The 19,307-nt window shown below is 39.3% G+C and overlaps 1 protein-coding gene across 10 annotated transcripts in view; it reads left to right on the top strand.

Moving 5' to 3' along the window:
- cep290 (centrosomal protein 290) overlaps positions 1 to 19,307 on the top strand; it is a 40,469-nt gene that overhangs the window by 14,164 nt on the left and 6,998 nt on the right. For all 10 annotated transcript variants that reach the window (XR_014800717.1, XM_084934231.1, XM_084934230.1 and 7 more), the window contains 22 exons: positions 325 to 474; positions 570 to 685; positions 770 to 872; positions 1,288 to 1,518; positions 1,753 to 1,926; positions 2,029 to 2,140; positions 4,109 to 4,314; positions 4,659 to 4,810; positions 5,307 to 5,418; positions 5,711 to 6,166; positions 6,252 to 6,416; positions 6,980 to 7,087; positions 7,526 to 7,660; positions 7,766 to 8,035; positions 8,360 to 8,467; positions 8,772 to 8,971; positions 12,432 to 12,645; positions 13,100 to 13,237; positions 17,528 to 17,749; positions 18,209 to 18,331; positions 18,825 to 18,967; positions 19,133 to 19,288. Coding sequence is in view for 9 of the 10 variants with exons in the window: in XM_084934231.1 (XP_084790357.1) it covers positions 325 to 474; positions 570 to 685; positions 770 to 872; positions 1,288 to 1,518; positions 1,753 to 1,926; positions 2,029 to 2,140; positions 4,109 to 4,314; positions 4,659 to 4,810; positions 5,307 to 5,418; positions 5,711 to 6,166; positions 6,252 to 6,416; positions 6,980 to 7,087; positions 7,526 to 7,660; positions 7,766 to 8,035; positions 8,360 to 8,467; positions 8,772 to 8,971; positions 12,432 to 12,645; positions 13,100 to 13,237; positions 17,528 to 17,749; positions 18,209 to 18,331; positions 18,825 to 18,967; positions 19,133 to 19,288 (3,794 nt within the window). In the remaining variant the exon portion in view is untranslated. The remainder of the gene's footprint in view (positions 1 to 324; positions 475 to 569; positions 686 to 769; positions 873 to 1,287; positions 1,519 to 1,752; positions 1,927 to 2,028; positions 2,141 to 4,108; positions 4,315 to 4,658; positions 4,811 to 5,306; positions 5,419 to 5,710; positions 6,167 to 6,251; positions 6,417 to 6,979; positions 7,088 to 7,525; positions 7,661 to 7,765; positions 8,036 to 8,359; positions 8,468 to 8,771; positions 8,972 to 12,431; positions 12,646 to 13,099; positions 13,238 to 17,527; positions 17,750 to 18,208; positions 18,332 to 18,824; positions 18,968 to 19,132; positions 19,289 to 19,307) is intronic.

Raw genomic sequence — 19,307 nt, 5'->3', positions numbered from 1 at the left:
AAGATTTTCTCTTTTTGTTGATTATTCTTTTTCATTATTTATTCCTTTGTCTGATTATTTTTTTTCACAAGTAGTGTAGTGTTATTTTAATCATCTATTTATTACTGCCTTTAGTCTCAATCATTTTTGTTACCTTATGTTTGTGGTACATTACAATGGCCTCCTCACATTCAGTAATCAAGCAATTCATGCCGTATTGTCCCAAACTATGCTAAATAATACTTTGAATCTAGAGACAAATGCAGGAACTTTTTGGTAAACAACACAACGTTTAATAGCCAGGTTTTGGTTGTGATTTTTTTTTTAATTATCTGTGCCTGTTAGATATGCCAACTTGAAAGTGAGTTGGAGTTGCTCAGGAAGTCTGGCAGCAATGGAGTCGTCCTCAGACCTCTGACCCTTCCCGAGGGCCTGGAGCCCAGCAGCACTGAAGTCATCAGTTCCCTGAATGAGTACGCCGTTCGACTCCTTCAGGTTAGTGTTGCTGTCTTCCAATAATAAGGTTGGGAAGAACTATAAACGAATTGTGTTTCAAGTAAAATCTAAATAAATTGATCATAATTATTTAGGAGCTCAAAAACAAGGAGGAAAAAATGCAGAAACTTGCAGGTGCTCTGGAAGAATACAAGGAGAAGTTTTCTGTTATTAGCCATCAACAGGGACTTCTCTACAAAGAGTACCTGAGGTGGGTTATCATGAAAGGTTGTGCGCATTGTGGGTGATTTATTTCCATGTAAGAATCTCAAATATTTTCCTGTGTTTTTCTCAGTGAGAAGGCAAAGTGGCAGAAGGAGAAGGAGACATTCACAGAGATAAAGAACAGGCTGGACAAACAAAAGCAGGTGGATGACGTTAAAATCAAAGAGTTCAGTGTAAGTCAGCTTTAAAAGGTTAATAATACTTAAATGATACAAGATGCAATGTGTTTATTTTGCAAACACTTTCAATGTGGCTCTCATTCACTCACACAGACATATGGTTTACGATGATTCACTGTTAAAGGCTGACAACATGGAGCTAAATGTGTCTCAGACAAATTACTGGAATATTTTCCTTTAACTCAATAAACATAAAATGCACATTAGGGGAACAGACAACTTGTTCTGGCGTGTAGTGTGCAATATCAGCAAGTCGACCAGCAGCTCTTAAGTGATTAAATAACTATGTTCTGACATTTTTACAAATTTGAGATGTACAAATATAAAATATCAGGGTAGAATTTTGCTGTGCTTCTTTTTCCTTCTGGTGTCAGTTTTATTAAGAGCAATTATTCACCTTATCGATCAGGATCTGCTGGACACACTTCAGAAGGATCCAGAGGACATCAGAAGACAGCTGAGTGAAGCAATTCGTAAGCTGACAGTGCTCAAAGTTAATGAGAAGAAACTGGCGCGACGCTACACAACCCTGCTGGAACAAGAACAGCACCTCCGCAAGGAAAACGGCAAGCTGAGAGATGAGAGCAGCCAGATGCAGGCTTCGGTCACTCAGAGGATAGGTTACCTTCAGAGATACAAGGTACCAAGAAGCTAAATCCCACCAAAAGCCTATTGTCTTTTATCGCAACTAGATGAGACTATATAAAACATTTTACATAAAAGTTTCTCACTCAAAGTTTTCTTTAAATAACAGAAAATAATTTTGAAATATTGTGAACATTTCTATCAGAGAGAGTGTAGCGAAAAGTTGTGTTTTTAGCACTATGTTCATTCAGCACCTTTCTAACGTCATTGCCTTTTATTTGGTCTTTAGGAAATGGCTGCATATAAAATAGCAGCACTACAGAAAGCTTTGGATGATAGTGTGCCCTCATCAGACCTGGAGAAGGCTAACAAACAGTACACAGAGCTAACAGTCAAATACAGAAACATGCTACAGAGAGACAGCCACCTCATACAAAGAACCACCAACTTAGAACATTTGGAGGTATTAAAAAAAACATTTCCTGACCAGGTTTGTCCCACATCTCATGTTGTGTTCTTGACTAATGATAACATTTTATTAATCTTTTTTTTCCCTTCCTCTCAGAGTGAGAATGAGTCTCTTCGAGAACAAATCTCTGCCATGAATAAAGAACTGGAGATCACAAAGGAGAAACTTAATACTTTAGAGCAAAGATGGGAGAACATCCCTTCAACAGGTAAACTAAGGATAGTGATCATTACAAACAGTTTTGTTTGTAACAAAATTCATCATATAATGATGTGAGTGTTGGCCACAAGTACAACATTAAAAACTGATTCCCACCTTCAACAAAAACAATGGTAGGTGGGGTGGGTAGAAGAATCAAGAATCACATCTGAACTGCATATCTGAAATAAATTGGTCTGAAACAATATTGGTTCAACCTCAGTTTTTATAAATTTGATCCTATTTTTGTCCATAAAGAGGTTTAAGGGAACATCTTGTATTCTAAGTTCAATATAAATATTTTGAAGTTAGAATAAAAGATGTTCCAGCATTCTTGGATTCACAACAAGAAGGTATCACAGTCTATGAAGGCTTTTACAAGCTGAAGTTCCCGCCATGAAAACATTTACTGGGCTGTGGTAAAACCGCTGGAATAAACCAAGGGCACAGGCTTCCCACAGGGCCAAAAATTACAGTTATTTATGTCTATTGCTTTCTTCCTGAGCTTTTATCTACTGTATTGTCCTGCATGCAGTGTTGTAAGACAGCTTGAATACATTTAGTGCTCATTGGATCTGAGCCATAGCTAGTGGGGTCATTGCATTCCTGTCTCAACAATGAGGAGGTTGGGTAAAATTCATCATATAATGATGTGAGTGTTGGCCTGGCTGCAACATTAAAAACTGACTCCCACCTTCAACATAAACAGTGTAGGGGTGGGTAAATTGTATAACAATCACATTTTTGAATTTCATATCTGAAAGCAAATTGGTATGAAACAATGCTCGTAGACAGTTGTGTATCATTTTTGCTGGATAACTGCTTGAAGTTTTGCGAATCCTCAGTTCACCCCACAGTTTGTCAAAGAGATTTATGTCAGGGCTTTGTGCAGGCCATTCAATAACGTTCACTTTGGTCTTCTGGACGTAGTTCTTGACCATGTTTTGGGTCTTTGTCATGCTAGAAGACAAAACTATGACCTAGACCCAGTTTTGCTGCTGCTTAAAGTTTTCCTCCAGATTCTTCACGTATCCTTCCTTCTTCATGATTCCTTCCACCTTGACGAGATTCCCAGTTCCAGGCGTACTGAAGCATCTTAACAGCATAATACTCTCACCACCATGTTTTACTGTGGTATTCTTTAGGTTGTATGCTTCTCCATTCTTTTTCCAAACTATGTTTTAACGGTCTGTTTTTAATCTCATCTGATGAGCGTCCAGTACACAGAATCTTTCTCCAGGTTGCCTATAGCATGCTTCAACATTCAATTCATTCCTGTGCATGGTTCTAGTGATTGTCTTCTTTGACACTACAATTCCTAACTCTTTCTAACTCATTCACTAGTGTCTTGGCAGTTCTTTTGAATCTTCAGGCACATTTCTCATTAGTTTTCTTTCCAGAGTCTTTGAAATCTTTCACTTTGTACCTCTGCCAGGGTCACTCTGCACCGTGTGGCTCTTCCTTGAATTTCTTGATAATAATTATCGTTCCAGTTCTTAACACTCGTAAACGCTCAAGTTTAAAGTGGTTGTTTTTGTTTTGGGAGTGTTGTTTTTTGCACGTGCCTGGTCAAAACCTTCCTGAGGTTTTTCTGCCTGGAAGATAACCCTCAGTTTTAACTTGGTTTTACATGCTTTGAGCGCTACAAAGTCACAGCAGTCAGTTTTTCAAATAACTAATAATATTTTACCTTGGTCATTTTTGTTTGTTCTGAAATCATTCTGTTATTGTGTGCCAACAGAAGTAACTTGTGCTTTCTAAATAAAATTAGTATGATAAGAATTTCTATGTCGAAGATTGATTACTCTGTTAAAAAACGCACTCAGGAAATTTTTGGCTAATAATTTTGTCCTTATCTGTATACAATGCCACAGTTTAACGTCATTTAAGTAAATTTTGCATATAATCTTTATATTTGTATTTAATATCTTGTGTGTGTTAAATTATCATTCCACACTGTTTATTATTTTATTATCAGGAGAAGAAAATGAGATGGATAAGGCAGAAAAGGCATCACTCAACAATGAGATGATATCTGCTGCAAGACGAATCACCACTTTAGAGATGAAGGAGCTGAACGAGAGGCAGAGAGCTGAGCATGCCCACAAAATGTATGAGCACGTGAAGAACTCACTTAAGGAGGTGGAGGAGCGCAATGTGGAACTGGAATCCAAGTTTGTGGAAGTATGAGACCAAGGAAATAGACAGATATGTTTTTCTGTGGCACATGAAATGTGTTGTTTTCCCAGCCATCACCATGACCATCTTTTAACATATCTAAAAGGCTATTTGGTTCACCTGACACATAATGTTACAGTGAGAGAAGTGAATTCATTTTGATTGGACTGGATTTGCATTTTTATGCTATCCAGAACCTGCTCAAAAAGAATTTTTTATTTCATTATCTTAACATTTTAGTTCACAACCTTTGCGATATATCTCGCTTGTCAGTCTCTATCAGGTTGTGGGTGTTCAAAAAAGAATTTATATGACTCTTATCAAGAAGTCGTACTTCTGTTTCTCTTTAGTTGACTAAGATGAATGTGGAGGCCCAAAGGCTTGAGCGGGAGCTGAGAGATGAGCTGGCAAGCAGCGTGAGCAAAGCTGCGAGCGATGCTGACAGAGCCAAGATTGCAGAGCTGGAGAAGGCAGAGGCTGAGCTTCGCAATGAGGTTTCTAAGTGCGTCTGACAGCGACTATGCCTTAGATTGATTTTTGTTTTTGTTTTGTTTTTTGCTCTCTATTGTGTGCTCTAAGTTTTGATAAGCACTGCAATCACAATCATCCCGTGTGTGTGTGGAGGGGGAGGGGGGTGGATTTATAGAAGCATAGGTTTTGAGGTCACAGCATTGTATTCAAGATCAAGCATCAGGATCCTATCAAAGATAAGCTTGTCCTTGTCAGGGGGGGTTCAAAATATTACAAGCAAGTTTGTTTTTTATGATTGTTTAGTATTGATTGATACCACTACCACCATTAATTCATTCATCGATAATTAAAGACAATGATCACAGTGTTTCACTATAAAATACCAGATCATTAACAAAAATTAAAAAACACCTAAACTAATACCCAGCTGTAATGTTGGTATTTAAAGGGATTCGTTATTTTATTTTAAAAACAAAACATAAAACATGTTATGTTGCAATTTCTATGCTTTTTTTTCCCTTTGGCAGGCTTCAAGAGGTCTCTGATGTGGCTGTGACACAGGTGTCTGCTCTACAGGCCAAACAAAAAAGCAACGAAAAAGAAGTGGAAACTTTGAGGAGGCAAATATTGGACTACCAGGTAACTTGGTTTTGCTTTCAGCTTCTTTACTTGAGTTTACGTTGTTTAACCTGATGACTGTGTTGATAAAAGAACTTTCCCAAGCAGGTCCTTTACTGCACTTTCTGTTTGTTGCCATTTAACAGTGAGAGATACTTTGAAATCAATCATTGCAACTTTTTATGGTGATTTGTACAGATTTTCAGATCTTTGCTTTCAACAAAAAAGTGGAACACATGTCAGTGGTTTGTTAAATTCTCACATGTCTGCGAGACAAAAATCAAAGAGAAATCATCCTTTGTTTTTCTCTCAGTCGCAGTCAGACGAGAAGGCCCTCATTGCAAAGCTTCACCAGCACATTGTGGCTCTGCAGCTCAGTGAGTCAGATGCTTTGGGAAAACTTGAGGCTGCCACCAATCACATCCAGCAGTTGGAGGCCTACAAGCTGCGAGCTGAACAGCGGCTCGATGCAAGTGAGCGTACTCTGTTTCTCGCTCGCCAAGAGGGCAGAAACCGCTCGAAGCACCTACGGCAGACTATCCAGTCGCTCCGTAGGCAGTTTGCAGGTGCGTTGCCACTTCCTCAGCAGGAAAAGTTCTCTTTGACCATGCTGAGCCTCCAGGAGGACCGAGCAAAAGCTCAAGAGGAGAAAAAGAGGGCAGAGCAGGAGAGCAAGAGAGTGGAGGGAAGGGCAGAGGAGCTGGAATTAAAGCTGCAAGGGCTGGAAGAGCTCGTCTCAACCCTAAAGGATGTGAAAGGGGCCCAGAAGGTTAGTGGGGAATAATATTCTTGAGATCACATCTTGTCTTGTTTTGACAGTTGCCAAAAACCACACTGTCTATGACTTAAACCAGGTCACTGAGTGGCACAAAAAGATGGAGGAAACTCGCCTGCAGGAACTCAGGAAAGGCAGGGAGCTGGTGGTCCAGAAGGAGGAGATAAAATATCTCTGGAACCTTGTAAAGGAACAGGAACAAACCATCCACTCACTGGAAGAGGATATTGTTCAGCAAAAGACTGTGAGCGAAAAATCAATTCTTCCACAAACTCCCAAATTTGCTCATTTCTCAATCACTATAAAATTCAAATTCAAATTTTATTTGTCACATACACAGTCATACACAGTATGATATGCAGTGAAATGCTTACACAACTGCTCGTGACCTAAAGAAAAAAAAAAAAGGCTATGAATAAGATAGGAAATAAATATGAAAATTAAAAAGGGTCAATTTAACTAGGAAGGAATAAAATAAAATATATAAATTAAAGTTGAAAATAAAATAACTGTACACAATACACAAATACACAGTATAGAAATATATAAGAATGTATGAAGAAATATAAATATATATATACAATAACAGCAGCTGTACAGTATTAAGTGGAAATGAAGAAATATAATGTCCAGTGTTGTGCAATCCACACATGAGAGTTACACAGAAATTGAAATGATTGTGGGCTGATTAAACTGCAATGAGTGGAGATTTTTTGTGAATACATATTTAGGAAACTTATTAATGAGGTTTTAGGTGCATAAGCGCTTCGGGGTAAAGCAGAAATATCTTCTCATTACTGTATGAAGCTTCGCGAAGAATGCCAGCTTGCATGGGATCAGCGAGAGGTGGAGATGGAGCGTCAGCTGGACTATTATGAGAAGCATCAGGATGAAATTCTGAGCAATGCAGAAAAGGTAAACCATTGTTTAACTGATAAAAAAAAAATAAAACACTGAAAACAAAACCAGCTGGATTTCCAGCTTTTTCCGTTTTTAATCCTCAACTGTAAAAGGCTGATGGACCGGGCATGGTGGACATCCAACGTTGTCATCATGCGAGAATGAGGCAAAGTGATATAGAACAAGTTCATGCGTTTCCTTAAAGTCTCAGATGAATATTGGTGATCTTGACCTCATGGTGAGAGGTCAAGTTATCTTAAAATCTTGTGTACATGATAACTTGAAAGATGTCACCTAAGATTTTCGAATTGATACCATAAGTGTATCTACTAGGAGGCTGAGGGGCAGCACTGGCAGTCCAGTTTTTGATTATTTAATGTGCAATTTTACATGTAATTAGTTTCTTTAACATGCTATTGCAAAGGTAATTACTCTATTTTTGTCTGTTGTAAGCTTGATGAAGGTAAAGGATGGCTACCAGACCCAAGTCTACCTCTTGCTCGTCAGTTAGAGTTTACCTTGGGGAAAATCAGAGAGCATGTCCGCACCATTTTGGAGACACAGGCCACGTGCAGAAGTTTGGACAAGGCACAGTATTTTGTCCCTGTTCACATACTCAACAGTCCCTATAAGTATATAGCAATATTGTTTTTATTTATTATTGTTTTAATTTGTTCATTTGTACATACGCAGAAATTGAAAGAGAGGGAAGCAGCTCTGTGGAAGGCAGAACAGAACATCGTGTCAAGGGATAAAGTAATCAACGAGCTGCGTCTGCGGCTCCCAGCTGCTGCCGACAGAGAACGGCTGCTAGCCGACCTTGCCAAACATGAAGAGGGGCAGTCAGACAGACAGTCTGCCCTCAAGCTGGCTCACCAGACCATCAAAGACCTGCAGGATCGACTTGACAAAAAAGAGGATATAATAAAGAAATACCAGAACCAGCTGGCTCAAGCTAGACAGGTACAGTGATATAAGATGAAATATTGGCTGTGCAGTGATTTTAAGCACAGCAAGTCTCTGATGTTGATTTCTTTTCTATGGGCTGAGGAGAATCATTAGCAAGTCAGTAAGATTTTATTAGTGATTAATTGCAGTGTTATAGAATCTTCAACAGGTGAAAAAATTTAAATCGCAGATCTTAAACAGGGTAAATATCACTGGTTAACTCTATACATGAAGTATTTCAGTTATTTACTTCATTTAAGGCACCATCACAACAGTTTAAACATGTTTTCTTTTTTAACCATTTATTTGTTTAATTGTCCTCAATGGTGTTGATACCAGGACCAAGAGGAACTGATAAAGAGACATCAGGAGGAGATGAAGATGTTGCACGAGAAGCTGGACTTGCACACGGACACCTCGCTGGATCGCTTCAGACAGACAGCGATGGTACTGGTGAAAGCGTGCCCTTGTTTCAGAACTTTTTTGTTCTGTTTTTGTAGATTTTGATCTTTGATGTAAGGCTCACAAGAACGTTAGACCACTGCAGACCAGATAAGGCATTCAGATTCATTTCTTGAAGTGTATTTCCACAAATAACTGGATGTATTTCACACCAATTTTCCCAACGTAACAAAAGATAATCAACAAAGGATGTGCTGTATTTGTATAAAGAAAGACCAGCAGAGAAAAACATATCTCTAAGAGTCTTTGAACTTATAAGGCTTCTGTTTAATTCTCTCTCTCTGTCCAGGAGTTGATGAAAAAGCCCACCTTAAGGGTACCAACCTCCAAACACGTGGAGCGTCTGGCTGAGCTAGAGCAAACAGTGGCCGAGCAAGACATTTCACTTTGCTCTCTCACTGAGAAGCTGAAAGTGACCACTGCTGAGCTGGAGCGACTGAAAGCTACCATGGAAACAGAGGCTAAGAGACACGCTGGCGAGACGTCAAAGTGATTATCACTTTTAGTTGTTTTTTTTTTTTTTTTAAATGTGTGTTCATTTCAGTTTTTTAACCCAGTGTTTGCCACTAAAAGTTATATTAAAGCAGCATCGGAATGCTTAATGTTTCCTTAATGTAGTCTGTAAAGTAAATATTTAAGTACTTCATGGATGTAGCTACTCATATTGGTTGCCCATTTGTTAGGGAAGTCCCACGTGAAGGCACAAGCTGTACATTTTTGCTTTTATTATCTTGGTTCACTGCACATTCAAATAATAGCACCTTGTGCAAGCAGAGCCTGTTTTATCCTTCTGAATTACGTTAATGAGAAACATAATTTATAAAATAAATATCCTACTGTATTCAGTATGGCTTAAATTTATCAATCAAGACCATAAATGCAACAGGAAAGTGTTTACTGGAGTCATTTATCCAGGAAGTTGAAGGATGTTTTAGACTTCTGTGCAATCAGACTTTTTCTGCAGCCAGAAGAACCACTTGCTGGTGGCCATTCCAAAGAAACAGCTGTAAGACAATTTCTACATTAGCTTCACTATACAGGCATAACATTACAAGCACGGATTAATTCTTCTACATGGCACCTTTTAGTGGGTGATATATATTAGGAAGGAAGTGAACATTTTGTCTGTAAAGTTGATCTGTTAGAAGCAGAAAAAATTGGCAAGCATAAGGATTTGAGTTGTGATGGCTAGACGACTGGGTCAGAGTAAAACTGCAGCACTTGTAGGGTGTTCCCAGACTGCAGTGGTCTTGTATTTGCTTTGTATCTATAAAGGAAGTGGTCCAAAAAAAGAACAGCGGTGAACCAGCAACAGGGTCATGGACGCTAAGGTTCACTGATCCACGTGGGGAGTGAAGGCTGGCCCGTGCGGTCCAACAGACCAGCTACTGTAGCTCACAAGGAGCACAACAACAAGTTTGAGGTGTTGACGTGGCCTCTAAATTCCCCAGTTCTCATCTGTGGGATGTGCTGGACAAACAAGTCAGATCCATGGAGGCCTAATAGGACTTAAATGATCTGTTGCTAACATCCCAGTGCTAGATACAACAGCACACCTTCAGGGCTCTAGCGGAGTCCATGCCTCAAAAGGGTCAGGGCTGTTTAAGCAGCAAAAAGGGTGACCACCAGTGCTGTGGTCATGGGTTCATTTTAATGGATTCATTCATAACTAGCCAAGAAAATGAGCATTGCCAGAATTCACTCGAGTGTACCCATACTTAACCAAAACATTCAATTTACTGAAGAAGGACAGCATCAGTGTTGTGACTGAAAGGGTTTGGCTGGCTTAGTGCATATGTATTTGTAAGAGTTTCTCTTTCAGAGAGCAACATGTTGGAAGGAGGGTGCTTGAATTAATGATGTAAATTTGATTTGCACTACACAGTTTAATGGAAATTGCAAGAAATTTAATGCTAAAAAAACATGTTATACTGTGTCTGATGTGGTTGTGATAGATGTGTCTACACTCTATCAGAGTGATGGCTCAAAGCAGTGACCATGCCAGTGTCGTAACACATTGAGTCCTCATTCTGCCTGTTTAAAACTGAGCCTCACATGTTTCTGCCCCTCAGTCATGCTGGTATTTTGATGGAAGAGTGCAGAACTTAATTCTGTTACTGAGTTACTTTTTATAGTGAGCTGTTGTGTCTGCAGTGCTTTAGATGTTCAGTCACATTTTTACACAATAAAAATGTCTCGTGCTGAGTGTGTCTCGTGCACGCACATGATAAAGTCGTTTGAAACACTGCTCTCCTCTGGGTACATCGAGTCAGATTAATACAGAGGACAGCTGTCCACATAAGAACTTCTAACAAAAGAGTAGTAAGAGCAGGTTTCCTGAGTGTATGTGCTGTGTGGAATTGGAAGCCAAAAAATACATTAACGATAGTCTAAGGGGCTTTTGGGGAAAAAAGCATCTGGGCTTCTTTAAGTCAAAGTTTCCAAGTTGAGTTTAAGTTTAAACTTAAAGAAGTCCAGACGCTTTTCTTTCCAAGCTCCTTAGACTATGATGACCTGACTGACTGAGAACCTTCACAGACACACATTAACAATACATTTCTTAAACAGAGGTGGTGAGATGCACAAATTATTGCGTAAATGATATCACTACGGCATTCTTCAAAGCAGTCATATGCTTTAGTGAAATGAGTAACTCACAGTTGTGAACAGATATAAGCACAGCCTTAATCTTGCGTGGGCCTCTTCAATAATGCAGCTGCAGTTAAGACTCGTGAGGTGATGATGCAAATATCTGGAGGCTGTGGTGGTATTGAATAGTACCGTGTTATATTTTATAAGTATTTAAGCCATGGGTGCGTCCACACAAAGATGCAACTTTTCTAGACTTTTGTTCTCAAAAGGCCTTTAACACTACAAGCTTTAGCCATTTGCTCACATGTTCATACAGCTCTTATTGTAGACATATGACATTTTCCTTATCACACCATACCAATAGAAGCTTTGTTTTGGGATTCAGAATATTGCCCAAGGACACTTTGAAAATGCACACTGGATTAGCCAAGGATCGAACAACAGACCTTCTGATTAATGGGCAACCCAGTTTGTGACGTTTGATTCGACTTGCTATCTGTAGAAATTAAAAAGAATATCTATGCTTGTGTCAAACTCTGAGTTATCAACATTAGGTATTTCAATATTATTTAAACTCACTGAGTTAGAAGATTTAAAAGAGTAGAGATTTTTTTTCAGGTTTAAGGATATGAAGTGTGAGACTACGCCCTAGAACTGGCATTAGACCCTGTTAACCCTTGATATGCTGCTATGTTGCTTTTCACACAGTTGATGCAATGGCTGAGATCATTATAAGCCTGGGATCAGAGCTGCATTAGTGCCTGACAGATTCTTTCCTTAGTTTACAAAGCATCATTCCACAGCTCCTGTGTCCTGATCTTGCAGACTAAAATACTAACGCCTACACAGTTATATCACTGGCGTTACTTCATATCAAGATGACAAGTTTTACTGACCACCTTAAAGTACTTTAGAGTAGAAGCCACATTTAACAACAAAGTCTGTAACCGTGGGCACTTTGTCTGTCTTTTATACATGGGAAATTTAGAATCACCAGTTAACCTAACATGCATGTGTTTGAAGTGTGGAAGGAAGCTGGATTACTCAGAGGAAACCCAAACCAGTCACCAGGAGAACATCCAAAAACAGAAAGGCCCCACTTGTGGTTCAAACCAGTAATTTTCTAACTTTATGGCTGTAAAGTAACAATGCTAACTACTGCCCAGAGGGGAAAAAATGTTGCTTTCAATAGTCCAATATTTTTTTTTAAACTCATAACTAAATCCCTTTAATGCCACAGACACATGTTGATCACATTTTTTAAGTCGTTATTCTCAAACTGAGGCAAAGTAATCCCAAAGGTATCCAAAGCTAACAGATTTCTTGTCTTAAAACTGATATGGGGGATTTGTTGCAGGTTGGAGGAATACCATGTCAGCCAGGTGAAAGCTCTGACTGCGGAGAATGAGGATCAGAGGAGCCAGATGGCCCAGATGGAGAAGAAGATGAATGATCTTCGAGCTGAACTGGAGGCCCAGAAGGAGGCTAATGTCCGCTCCCCCAGTAACACCATGAAAAATCTAATGGAACAACAGAAGGCACAGCTCACCCAGAAAGAGAAACAGCTAAAGGTTGTTGTTCCCCCGCCCCAGTTTTTCTTTGAAAGTTGTGCACACATGTAAAGTGGTTGGCACTCAGTTTAGTTTCAGCGTACTGAGAAAATGCTTTCCACTCATAGTTGGTATTTTCCCTGCGTACCGTAATTCCTGCCTACTCCAAATTTGTGAAATAAATCTTGACTGTCTTCTCTCTGCGCTGGCGGTGTGATGGAGTGGAAGCCTCACCTGAATATTTAGAGTTCACCCAGCATAATGTTTTTGTGACTAAATGATTTGGATATCTGTTACAGCTTTATTACGGCTGCAGAAAGTCTTTTAAATGATACATTTATAATTACACCACACACATTGTAAAGTCAGATGTTTTTGTTTGTGTCAGTTTTGCAGTTTGCTTACCAAAATGATGTGTATGGTAGAGGGCAAATAATCTGTTAATGGATGATGATGTATTGTGTATGCTTTAAAGGCTCTCAGTAAGGTTCTGTTGAACCTGCGTGCGGAGATGACATCTGCTGCAGAACAGCAAGTTATAGCAAGTGCTGCACAGAAAGAGGAAAGTCTGAATGTCCAGATGCTGATTGACAGACAAACCAAAGACCTTAAGGTAAGAGCCCACAGTCATCAGAATGTAATTGGTTTTTTTTTTGGTTTGTTTTCTGTTTTGTGTGGGGTGTCCGTGTGTGTGTATATGTTGTATTTCATCAGCTGTTGAGCTAGTTATTCAACACCACAAAATATGATTTACTGTTGGTTCTATACTTGCCAAAAACCTGCTTCTAGTTTGTAATGTTTTACAATGTTGTTCTGAGAAGAGTTGGTACGCTGTTTAAAAGTGAAAAACAAAACCCCAGAATGCAGGGATATGTAATTTATTTCAACACCATACTAAAATGAAAATAGTTCAAAGACCATAAATCAAGTACTACTAAGACTTTTTTATTGTTCCTAGAAAATTAAATGCTCACTTTGAATATGAGTCCAGAAAGCTACAAAAGGAAGAAGTTAAATTGGCCACAACAGATGGTAAAACAAACAATGAAATGAGCTTTCTGGAGATGTTGTTTGAGGCTGTGTTTCAGAAGTAAAAAAAGGAAAGATTTTTTTGTCAAGCATGGTAAATAATATTAGAAAAGTTTGAGAATCTGGAGAAATCTTAAGAAACTGGTTATTAAAAGAGTTTCTGCAATCTTCTGGCCTCTCAGGTGGAAACAAGAAACAATTAGAGAATGCAAACCTCTGCCAAGACAGCTCACTCTCTGGGCAGAATTTACTTTTGAGGGAATAATTTTTAAAAGTAAGTTTAGTAGTGTAGTATAGATCAGACAGGGCAGCATGACAGATGTTTACTTTGATTATTTAGAATCTCCATATATCATTCTTATATGCCTTTATGTTGTCAATGCAGATAATGGAACCAAGAAACATAGTTTTAAATAGCTCTATATAACATTTTCAGTTTGACTTACAGATCATTTGGTTGACGTTGACGGAGAGGTCAAATGTGCCATATTTTAAATATTTATATGATGCTTTTATTTATTGACAATACACACCACATTTGTAAGATTCACAGTTTTTTGTGTTATAAGGCTTTTTTGTCAATATTTGACCAATAAATCATTAAGTTGACCTTGAACACTTTGGTGGGTGTAAGGCAAATTTTAATGGATTGTTAACATTACCCCACTCTACACCCCTACATAGCCATTGTGTTTACCAACAAACAGAATAACATGCTACCATAACAATACTACCAAAAATATATCCTCCTAGATGGAAGTAATCACAGCATGGCTCATGAACACTTTTGAAAACCAGTGTTAATGATCAAAGTTTGTTTCTGCATCTGCAAATTAGACTCAAAGCAATACTATGCAAAGAAAGATATACTATATTACCAAAAGTATTCACTCACCCATCCAGATCATTGAATTTAGGTGTTCCAATCACTTTCACGGCCACAGGTGTATGACATCAAGCATCTAGGCATGCAAACTTGTGGCCTTCAGATTAGCAAAGAGCAGCATGCACCTTCATGGAACTTGTTTCCATGGCTGAGGAGCTGAATCCAAGCATAACCTCAGTGAGCACAATGTAAAGCATCAGATGCAGCGATGTAACGCATGCTGCCACTGGACTCTAGAGCAGTGGAGACGTGTTATCTGGACTGATAAATCACATTTCTCCTTCTGGCAATCTGATGGACAAGTCTGGATTTGTGGTGTGGGGTTGTTTTTCAGATGTTGGGCTCAGCCCCTTTGTTCCAGTGAAAGGAACTCTTAATACTTCAGCAAAACATTTTGGACAATTTCATGCACCCAATTTTGTGGGAACAGTCTGGGGACAGTCCCTTCTTGTTCTAACATGACCGCACAAGGCAGAAAACAAGGTCCATAAAGACATGAATGAGTGTTGGTGTTTGGTTGGTGAGTTTGGTGTGGAAGAACTTGACTGTCCTGCACATAGTCCTGACCTCAACCTGACAGAACATCTTTGGGATTAATTAGAGTGGAGACTGTGAGCCAGGCCTTCTCGTCCAACATCAGAAATGCATTTCTGGAAGAAAGGTCAAAAATTCTCATAAAAACACTCCTAAACTTTGTGTAAAGCCTTCCTAGAAGAGTCGAAGCTGTTATAACTGCATTGTGTGGGAGGACATCATATTAAACTCTATGGCTCAAGAATGAGATGCCACTCAAGTTCATGTATACAAGCAAATAATTTTTAATAGTGTATATAAAATGGTAAATGGCCTGTATTTGTATAGCGCTTTACTAGTCCCTAAGGACCCCAAAGCGCTTTATACATCCAGTCATCCACACACACATTCACACACTGATGGCAAGCTACATTGTAGCCACAGCCACCCTGGGGCGCACTGACAGAGGCGAGGCTGCCGGACACTGGCGCCACCGGGCCCTCTGACCACCACCAGTAGGCAACGGGTGAAGTGTCTTGCACAAGGACACAACGACCGAGACTGACCAAGCCGGGGCTCGAACCGGCAACCTTCCGATTACAAGGCGAACTCCCAACTCTTGAGCCACGATCGCCCCCTTCTCTAGCATTAATGATCATTTCTGTATTTTTTTATTTACCTTAACCAAAAATGTATTACTAGTTTATATTGGTGAAGAGAAAGAGTATCACTTTAATACTTTTAATATTCTAAAGGTTCATAAGATTAGATAAAAAAAAAAGGAAAACACATTTATAAATTATGTTTATAAACAACATCCTAGACTGCCTTCACGTTCTCTGAGCCTGAGCTCATTGAAGATGGACTGAGAAAGAGAGGAAACTGTCCCGTACTGTCACGGTTCTGGGTCAGTTTTGACCCAGCATTTTGAGTTTCTCATGTTTTGGTTTAATTTTGTATTTTGTATTGACTCTTGTGCATTGTTGATTATTATTAGTATTCTATGTTTTAGTTTATGTTTGTTAGGGGATTAGTTCTTAGGTTCTGCGTGTAGTCTGCATCTTTGTGTGGTGGTTTCTTGTTTCCTGTTTTATTGTGAAGGTTTGTCTCATGTCAGTGTGTCTAGTTTTGCTCCCCCTGTCTCGTTAGCCCTAATCTCTCCCAGCTGTGTCCCCTTCTGTGTCTCATGCCCTCGGTATCCCAGTGTGTATTTAAGCCCTGCGTTTTCCCTGCTCTGTGTCGGGTCGTTGACGTCCACTTCCTCCCTGTGCTGTGTTTGAAATTCATTCATGTTCTTGGTTCTATTCCTGTGTGTTATCTTGTTTTAGGTTCCAGTCTAGTGTCTAGTTTCATGTTCACCATTTATTGGTCGTGTTTGAGTAATGTTTATTTTTCTGATGAGTCATCCCAGTGAATAAACTGCACTTTAAGTTAACCTCTTGGTTTTGAGTCCTGCGTTTGGGCCCTCTATCCTACCTGCATCACAGCACACTACGACTGCTCCGTGACATGTACCCTGACCAATCAAACGGATTCTGGAAATAATTGGATGCCAAGTATTCTGGCCATTTTAGGGAAAACAAAGCCAAAGCAGATTCTGCGTGTATTACAACAGCATCTCTTTCTGGTCTTTACTTTCCAGACCTGTAACCCATCAACAACATTTAGTATCGTATGAAACATTATCAAGCAAATATGGAAAAACAATTTGCTTTTAAAACTACAATAACCAGATACCAGACAGTGGAAACTATGTCCCTGCTCCAACCTTTTTTAAACATGTTGGTCTAAACCAACCTGTCAATTTCATATTTAATATTTGGTCCTGGTTGTATTTTTATATGGTATAGATTTGTAGATGATCTCAAAATCATTGCATTCTGATTTAATTGCATTTTTTATCATTCACTCAGTTTTAGGATCCAGGCTTATACAGTCACAACCTGATGCTTTTGAATAGGAACTAACCAAAGATCAAATTGGTGAACAAGCTGCTTGCACTGGGCTTATTGCATAAACAGCCTGTTTGACATCTGGCTAGCCTCAACCAACCCTTCCTCCCATCATTAATTACCATTAACATCCTCATGGGAGGCTCAGTGTGATTTATAAAGGTGGTAGATAGAAAAAAGTTATCATGATTTAGTTCAACTGATTAAGGGGAAAAAAATTTAGATGATCTAAACGTTATTCATAATCGTATTTGTTTAGGCAAATGCAGCCGTTTTTCCATACTGGTCGTTATTTACACTTAAAGAACATTGTGTGTGATTGACACAGTATTTGTGGTATTAAAGTAAACTTCACCCAGCACAACACTATGAAACCTTTATGTGTTTTAATTGATTTGAGGAAAAATGTTGCTCTATAGAACAAAACAAAATGCTGATTTTGGCCACAAAATCAAGAAAATGGAAATAATATCAGACTTTTTGAATCGGAAAAGATTTAAAATTTCTTTTTCTTTTCCCAAAGGTGCGAATGCAAGAACTCAGTGAAGAACTTCAAGCTGCAAAGGAGTCTGCCAAATCAGCCAGAGGCCGCGAGAGCTCCTTGAAAGAGGAAGTGGACAGGCTGAACCAAGACTTCCAAAAAGCTCAGAAAACCCAAAGACGTCTGCAAGCTGAGAAGGAGGCGCAAGAACAAGAAATCGAGGAACTCAAGCAGCAAATCAAAAGGCTCACCAGTGCTCTTCAAGTTAGTGCCTCCAGAAAGTGCGAAATCACAAACCACATCAGGTTGCTTTGAGCCGCTACTTGTTGTTAAGCTATGTGTTACATTGAAACCTCATGCTGATGTGCGACCACATGCTTTCGTTTAGGCGTCATATTCAGACCTTGCAGGTGATAAAACACGAGATGAGAGACATCCAAACCTTGTCGTGCTTATCTGTGGCAAAAACTGAAGCATTCATCAAGAATGGAATCTCACATGTCACAAAGCTCGTATGTCAGAACTGATTTAATTCTTTAGATAGTCTCGTGGATCAGTACCATGTAGGAGTTTTTTGTAAGTTAAGTTTCAGGTTTATCTCAGGACTTGGGCTATAATTTATATTAACCAAAACTCCCCACCGTGACCCTAACCTAAACAGAAACTTTTCCATCTCCATTTATGTACCTGTCTGAGAAAAGGTGCTTTCGTGTTTGTTTTTAGAGCCAACGAGAAGCAGATGGAAAGCGACCAACTATTGAGAATCTGCAGAAGAAGATCTGGAGACTGGAGTCTGACTTGGAGAAAAGAGCTGAAATAAAACATGTCAAAGACGATCACGGAAAGGTATGAACATCAATTCAGTCGGCATCAAATATTTTGGGCCCTGTTTTCAAGGTGGTGCAGTGACCGGTGCCAAATAGTACAGCGATATTTTGCTCTTTTCCTGGCTATGCACATCCTGAAAAAGAGGCACATATTAGAGGAGAGTCACTTGAAACTGAGTCAGTATATTCGTTGTGGTTTTTCTTTCTTTTTTAGTGCAAAATAACATCAGTTTGCAACCAGCCCTGTTATTTTATCAATAAGCAGAACAAGATATTTGGAAGAAAGCATTTGTTTGAAAGGGTTGCACTGATCTCTGAAGGAAGATCAAATCTGCTGCCCAAAGTTGCCGTTTGTCATTTGAAAACCTTCCCTTGCGAATGTGTTTAATCTCAGTGGCTCCCCGATGGCCTTTTGGGACACGACTGAAAAGGACTCTTGTTTTCTGCAGCCTTTTAATATATTATTAATATTAATATGGTGTACATGTAGTGATTTAATGCATGTTGGACAGACTAAAGAAGAAATTGTGCGATGGGAGGAGGGCAAGAAATGGCAGGCCAAGATGGAGAAGGTCAAAAATTCACTGAAGGAGAAGGAACGAGAGAATGAATCCCTCTCAAAACAGCTCAGCACTCTTAAAGACCTCTATGCCAGGTTAGTTTGGACATCACACACAAACAGGCTTTGCTGACCTACTTCTCTTCGTGTTTTCTGTCTAAAACCCAGAGGCACCTGTGTGGATATAGAAGACGTTAATGTGTCAGTGGAACTGTCACTTAATTCGTTTTATTTGCTTCTTGTGTCTTTTTGTGTTTATAGGCTGGAACAAGAGAAGAGTGCACTGCAGAAAAAGCTGAAGGCTCGAGGGGTCACTGCTGATCAGGTGGTGGGGGTGCGATCCACTGAGATGGAGAAGGAGATGGAGGAGCTGAAGAAGAGGAATTCAGACCTGGAGACAGAGATTCTCACTATAAAGTATCTGTCAGGCTGTTCA

This window comes from Perissodus microlepis, chromosome 7, assembly GCF_051167445.1.
Source record: "Perissodus microlepis isolate ML-2025 ecotype Zambia chromosome 7, ASM5116744v1, whole genome shotgun sequence".
Taxonomy (NCBI): Eukaryota; Metazoa; Chordata; class Actinopteri; order Cichliformes; family Cichlidae; genus Perissodus; species Perissodus microlepis.
The sequence above is the reverse complement of the archived record's forward strand: the minus strand, read 5'-3'. Positions and strand labels throughout refer to the sequence as shown.